This window comes from Bombus vosnesenskii, unplaced genomic scaffold, assembly GCF_011952255.1.
Source record: "Bombus vosnesenskii isolate JDL3184/JDL3185 unplaced genomic scaffold, Bvos_JDL3184-5_v1.1 scf7180000013266, whole genome shotgun sequence".
Lineage (NCBI taxonomy): Eukaryota > Metazoa > Arthropoda > Insecta > Hymenoptera > Apidae > Bombus > Bombus vosnesenskii.
Window position 1 is genome coordinate 4,012,694 of NW_022882926.1, and position 7,035 is coordinate 4,019,728.

A 7,035-nucleotide genomic window follows, 5' to 3' on the forward strand; every position below is an offset into this window, starting at 1 on the left:
CGTAGATTACTACAGTCAATGACTATATTAAAACGAGCAGTCGAGGATTCGATTGTTTATAAATTTAGCTTAATTCGAAATATATCAAAGCGTGAAAACCTTCCAAATTCGTCTGTTTGTTACTCAGAGGGATTTCGGAGAATAGAATTAATTATCCGTTCTTCTCGTTAAATTTTTTTAATACGTCATATCGAACGTATCGATAAGGATAAGGGCGAAAGTTTCGAGCAAACAAACGCGACGAAGTTGGTGGAGCTATCATTTAGATCGAACTGTGAATCGCCAATACAAGTTCTAACGATATCGAATCCCCATAATCCGATTATTCGGAGTACGCGGCCGGTTGCGAATGTTCGTATTAATTCACGGCATGAAATTACTTAATAAGTTTAACTTGTAACCACGCAGTGTGCTCGCGATAATGGATTAGAAGTTACTCGTAATTCGTTTCGAACCGTACCGCAAGATCGAACAGGTAAACGTCTGCCGCAAAAGTAATCCTAAATTGCTCTCTTTCGATAATTGTATTATCGGTCCGATCGATCGAAAGCGAGCCAGTTGAAATATCAAAGGTTCGAGCTTTTCCCTCGTCAGAAAAGAATTACTTTCCGACTTTCATTTTAGCTGAAACGCAGCCGAGAATCCCTGTGAATCGCGAAGGGCACATTCAACGAAGTAAAAGCTAGGTTCTTTGTTCGTGGCAAAGTTCCGAACGAAGTCGCGAGCGCAAGCGTAGTCGCTTTGTGCATGATAGATTAACTTTTCCCCTTTGCCGGATTAACGCCGCGCGTCGCCGAGGAATACTAAAAGCATGCTAAGTGTAGAAGCTTTTTTTTAGAGGCTTTTGACTAAGATCACGTAGTGGGTATTCTGTGGCAAGGTTTGCGGAGACGGCGTTGGGAGCGGCGGCTTTCGTGGCTCCTGGCATGGAAGAGCCGACGAACACCGCGTCCGGGAGCAACGAAGACGAGGACGAGACACCCCTTGATCCTGTTGTGGTCATCTCGAACGATAAGAGCACCGAGTTCTTTTTGGCCACTGTCGTCGAGGAAGCAGCGTAAGAATCCAATAAAATTTTTCGATCGTCCGCAGTGCAGACGAACGTTTGCGTCGCACAACAACGCGCTCTTTCGTAAGCTTCTCTTTCCGTTTCCCAACAACTCGTAATTAATAAGTTTTACTGTACGGCAAGCAATAAAAAAGATATGTATAACAAGTAGTAGTATAGAACGGAGCATAAATATTTTTAGCAGATGGTAGAAAAAACACAACGGCGAACAGTCGAGGTTCCGCCTCCCTTACCGAATGAAGAGCGGGGGCGTTAAAAGTTACTCGAGCAAATTAACGAGACTAAAAACAATGGTGCGAGAACAAAGCAAGAACCGACTAAAATCAATTAGCATTCAAAACCAACGACGTAGAACGAACAAAGGAAAAATACTCTTTTACTGTTCATTGGAGGGAATGAATTTCCTTTTATTTCGAGAGACGAGAGTCGATCTAAAGTTACATCTTAATTGATTAGTTAATTTGCGAATTAAGATAGTATCGCACCTTATATGGCATTGTTTTCCGCCCAAGCATCGCCTTTTCCTTTTATAATTCTTCCGGCTGGCTACTTTATCTTCGGTCAAACGGGATGAGCGATCTTGTCTGAGAAGAACGAGCCTTCTCGTAAAAGATAGGGACTGAATTGTATTTTCCGCGTAAGAGTCGGATGAAAGGATGCTTGAATTTTTTATATTGCCTACGAGTCGATAATTCATTGGCGTAAAGAATTACTCACCGACACATTCGATAAAAATAGGAACAAAACACCGATAAACTCGGTCCACTGTGAAATCGATTCGTTTGTTTGTGGAGTGTCCACTGGTCCAGCAAGTTGGAGTAGTAACTGTATTGATTGAACGCGGAAGACGCGGTTTCGATCGATACATTCGCTGCGGTAACAAAACGTAAGTAAAAAAGAAAAAAGGCGGGCAATCGCGATCGGCACAATGAAATAGGTAACGAGTAGATGGGAAGAACGATGGATGATTCGATTTCTTCGTTTGGTCGTGCTGAATGCGGCACACTGAAAGCATATGTATCGCGTAGGTATCTCTGTACAGGATTTTCGACTCTCGTACAAGGATCTGGTTACGATATAGGTCCGATGGAAATTCGTTGTGCCGTAATAATTCTGTGATACACCGACTAATGGTAAGATCGATATGTACCTATCGATCAATATGCACGGGAATCATGCTCCACGCACCAATGTCTTTCGAAACTAATCGCCGAGAGCGACTGCATCCACGGTGCAGCAAGTTTAATTACATAGACAGATTCGTTGTCAGCCGTACATGTAGCCGCGTGGATAGCGCGTTAATACACGGGCGTGCATTGTTCGAGCAATAGAACATTTCGAACGAGATGCCATTACAAGAAGTAATTTCTCGTTCGTGTTTCGTTTTCGGCAATAAAGGCGAACGTTCGTCCCTATAATCATGGTACACGAAATGCTTTTACTCGTAGGTTCAGAGTTGCAAGCTGTGACGGGATATGCTAAACCTGTATCGTTGGAATGCTACTGATACTCGAATTGCAGTTGTCGTTTCAGCGCAGTGGCTCAAGCTCAACTGGGTGGAACGCAGAACGTCAGAAAGGATTCTGGATATGACGGTGCAGCGAGCAGCACGGTGATTCACGAACCGTTAGAAACGAATTCCAGTCCCAGCCCGAACCCACGAATCACCTCAGCTCCGTCGTCCTCCACTTCTTCGTCGCCGCCTCCGAAAAGTGCTACGACGAGCCAAGCTTCGCAACCCAAGAAGAACGGCGCTGAAACGAACAAGCAGGAATTAAAGAGGCTCAAGAGCGCCGGTTCTCTTCTCCCTCTTCAACTTGGACGAACGCCAAGCGTCTTGTCTGGCTCGTCTACCTGTAAGAAGGACAAGAAAAATGCCGTTTCTGGCTCCCGGTTTACAATATACAAAGCCAACAAGGCGAGCAAGAAGAAACGAGAGAAAAGCTCCGCGAAAAAGGAGCGCAAAGCTACGAAAACGTTGGCTATTGTGTTGGGTACGTCCGGTCGATTATTCTCCTTTCCTATCGCCCGACAAAAAGGAAATCTATTCTCTTTTACAGGTGTCTTTTTAATTTGTTGGCTGCCATTCTTTACCTGCAACATCATGGACGCGATTTGCACGAAGCTGACAGCGAACTGTCAACCGGGTGTCACTGCTTTCATCGTGACCTCTTGGCTAGGCTACATGAACAGCTTCGTAAATCCCGTGATTTATACTGTGTTCAATCCCGAATTTCGCAAAGCCTTCCATAAATTGGTCAGCTTCTAGACAAATTACAGCATTTAAAGTCGCGTTTATCTTGAAAGCAGGAACAACGAGACATCGGACAATCGAACAGCTCAACATTTGTTCCAGCTAAAGGTATTTATCGTATTCGCAGACCTCTTTCGTAGTCGCGCCGTTTTTCGTAGGTAGACGTTTGAAAACCAATAACTTCCTGTGGCTCATTCTACTGAATCGTGTTTAAATTTCGCGACGGACTTGAGAAACATTAGCCGCGCCGTCACAAATTGCAACGTAACGAAACTAAATCGAAGCTTTTTACGAGTGAGAACGGAATTACATCGCGTACTTTTTACTCGTTGTTTATCGGAAGTGCGGATCATCGTTAGTATTCTCAGCACTCTCACACCCAACTATCGCGCGATTTCATTGGTCGATATCCCGGCAATATCACACCGGAGGCAACGTGCATCGATGTTAGAGCTGAATTACCAAATAAATATTTAAGCTAACGATAAGTAGTCGAATAAATGATACACGAAGTAATCGGAAACGAGCGTCAAGGTGTTAGAAACACAACGACGTGGTTTATGCGTTGAACGCGTTCAAATTCGCGTTATCCTACCATTTCAAGTAATCTAGTTGCATAAATAACAGAAGCACAAAAAGGAAAGAAGGGAATTCCAGTAGAGATATATTAAGACGATAAACATCAGGTCAAAACGTAAAATCAATGGAATGCGTGTTTGAGCGAAAACACATTATACGTATATGTACTTTGTCGGATATTAAATATACCGTGACAGTATTATCGTAGCTCCTAAGGTGTAGCAATATTTTTTGGCTCAATGCAAAGGAACCGAATTGTCAGTTCCACGACAAACTTACGCGTTCTGTACACCTGCGCGTCTAATCGAACGTCTTTGTACTATGTACGATTATTCGAACGAAGTACTGTCTCCTTCGTATCGTTTCGAAATTCTTCCGTCGCGCCGTTTCGTTTGTCCTTCTAGCATGCGAGAAAATCGAAGAACAAGCTTCCGAAATTCTTGCATCGCGAGTCATGAATTATACGCGAATTTTATAAATCCACGAAGAGGACGATGGTTGTGCAAGCTTTGGGATCGTGTTTTTCGATTCTCCAAAATTCATTCGTGCAGAAAGGAAAAAGAATTCGAGTAAGTCTGTCGAACGTGTTCGATGCATACCGTACCATCTCTACTTTCGCATCTATTTTATCATTTAACACTTCGACGAGAGAATTACCATATTGTTGAACTATTTACATATCCAACTAGATACTCAGTTGCAGGATTTAAAGTTTATATGATATTCCGCTCACGAGAGGTTCTCGAAGATTCGTTTCTTGTTGCAGTCGCTTTCCTTCGATTCCCTCTAGCGTTTCTTCAAAGTGAATTGTTTGAAACACGTTGAAATTATTCGCACATGTTCTTTTTTCTGTCGAACATTTTCACGTTACGACGTCATTTGTTCCAATTCTAATAAAAAGTTTATGTATTATCTTCGGTGTGTTAATCGCGCGGAACGTTCGCGCTCGACTCTACGGAAACGAAAATCGATAGCGGAAGGCGTCCGCTTGTTTTTGCCTCTCCCCTGGCTTTGAGAGCCCAAAGGAATTCCTCGTAAAGATGGCCATTGTATGCTCATGACGCGTTCGATAGAATCGAAGAAATAACGAAACACAGTCGATGCATGCAGAAACACCTGCATCGGCTTCGCTTCGTGTTCCATTTCCACAAACGTTTTTAAAGTTCCCGGCGTCCGAATTTTCAAACATATCAATACAAGTACGAAGCATGATATCTAACCGTATACTGGCATCCGAGACACGCTTATCGAGCATGTGTATGTGTGTTAAATGGGCTACGCGAAACGGAAGATACCAAATACTAGCGAACGTAAAACGTTATCGTAAAAAACACTTGTTTCGCGGGACCCGCGATCCTGCAATAACGTCTACAATCAGAGCTTTTTACTCTATGAGTTCTACGAATACGTCGTATCACGTAACTTTAAACTTCCAATGTATATTTGTACATAATTAGTAGAAATTAGTAACGAATTATTCGAACTGTGCAATCGGTTGTAAGGCGATACGTATCCCTACGTGCTCGATCGCCTGCTAAAACCTAGAAACACTGCAATTACTAAACACTAAGAGTAAAGATAGTGTGTATCGCTAAATGCTAGGCAAACATTTAGGGAAACTCTTGTCGATGAATTGTGATAAAGCTAGGTTTTGTTACGTACATTTTACCTGGTAACCTGTTTCGAGATATTATACAATTCTTCGATAATAATTTATCCTACCGAACGAATCGTTCGCAAATCAAGTGTTTTATCTTCCAACGTTTTCGTTATTCGTCGAACTGATCGTAATCGACCGAGAGAAACGAAGTTTGCATCGGATTAGTGAGTGAAATACAGGGTTAAAATATTATACCGCTTCATTTTCGCACGTACCTCTTAATTCACGTACCTCAAACTTAAATCTCTTAAACCGGTAGCTACGTACATCCGTTTCGTTATAGAGAATCCTCGCCAACAGACTGAGAACTTTATGCCCTTTCATAATGGCGTAACGAACTTTTCACCTAGTTATTGGGGCCGGTGAAATTTAAACGAGTGCCGATTCGCGACAGATCGTGCCACGTGCCATTTTACGCCACCGCAAGATAAAAGGTGCTTCCGCACACAACGGTAGATTATTAATTGGCAAAGTTCCCGTCCTTCGCTCTCGGTCGTTAACGACAGTATAACAGCGAAACTTTGGATCAGCGATCTCCGAATACCTGTAAACCAGTCGCAGATTTTTTTTCATTCGCGAGAAAATTATCTTCGAGAAGGAGCACCGACCAAAGCTTTTTCCTTAATCACTTTGCGATTAACCACGACAACAGGCAGAAACTCGAACTGTATTTCCACGCTGAACGAAAATCAACAAGCCTAGCATTTTCTTTTAACGCAACGCACTTGGAAATGCATTATAAAGTTTCTTACAATCCTGCTAAGATCGCTGTATTTTTCTAACCCGATACATTCCCTTCTCTGTATATAAATGTGTATGTATTATACATGATATACGTACGCGACATAGTGTATCTGTATTGTACCAAGAGAACATGAGGATAGCGCTGTGCATCTATGTAAATATATATCTAATAGACAAAGAACGCGAGCGTATACGAACTGACTGCAAAAGGATCGATAACGTTTCCAGGGATTCTAATTGAACTTGAATCACGGAAATTCTCGAGAACTCGTAGCAGGCCAGTTTCAACTTCCTCGAGGCGCGAGACACTAAGAATAAACGCAAAACGAATATAAGTCAAATGGAATGTCTTCTAACTGTCCATCGAAAAACGTGTCGCTTTGGTGAGAGAGAACTACATTTTTCCTATGACTTTCTTAATAATTATTACGAATGGTCTATACAGGGCATAGATGTAAGAGATAAATCTTTAATTTGCCGAGACTAACTATAAGCATAACGAATCAAATGGAAAAGAAATGAATATTCAGAACGCTGTATGTACCGATGGCAATACCTATACATATTCACACGCGAATGGAACACATGGGACACATACATACACGATTAATCAGAGATAAGACAAATCGAATACATGGACACTTGTCGAAATTAATAAAATATAGTATAAATTGAAGACGAGTTTTCATTTTACAAGTTCTAGCTTTACGGAGGAAGAATATAGCGGAA

General features: G+C 42.0%; 1 protein-coding gene across 3 annotated transcripts in view; it reads left to right on the top strand.

The window, feature by feature from the left end:
• LOC117230328 (dopamine D2-like receptor) overlaps positions 1-6,982 on the top strand; it is a 96,475-nt gene extending 89,493 nt beyond the window's left edge. Inside the window, exons 6-8 of one of the 3 annotated variants that reach the window (XM_033487635.1) lie at positions 863-1,057; positions 2,591-3,063; positions 3,130-6,982. In XM_033487635.1, the coding sequence (XP_033343526.1) occupies positions 863-1,057; positions 2,591-3,063; positions 3,130-3,338 (877 nt within the window). In that variant the 3' untranslated portion in view covers positions 3,339-6,982. The remainder of the gene's footprint in view (positions 1-862; positions 1,058-2,590; positions 3,064-3,129) is intronic. The other 2 variants (XM_033487636.1, XM_033487637.1) reach the window with 2 other exon arrangements.
• The last annotated feature ends 53 nt before the right edge of the window (positions 6,983-7,035 follow it).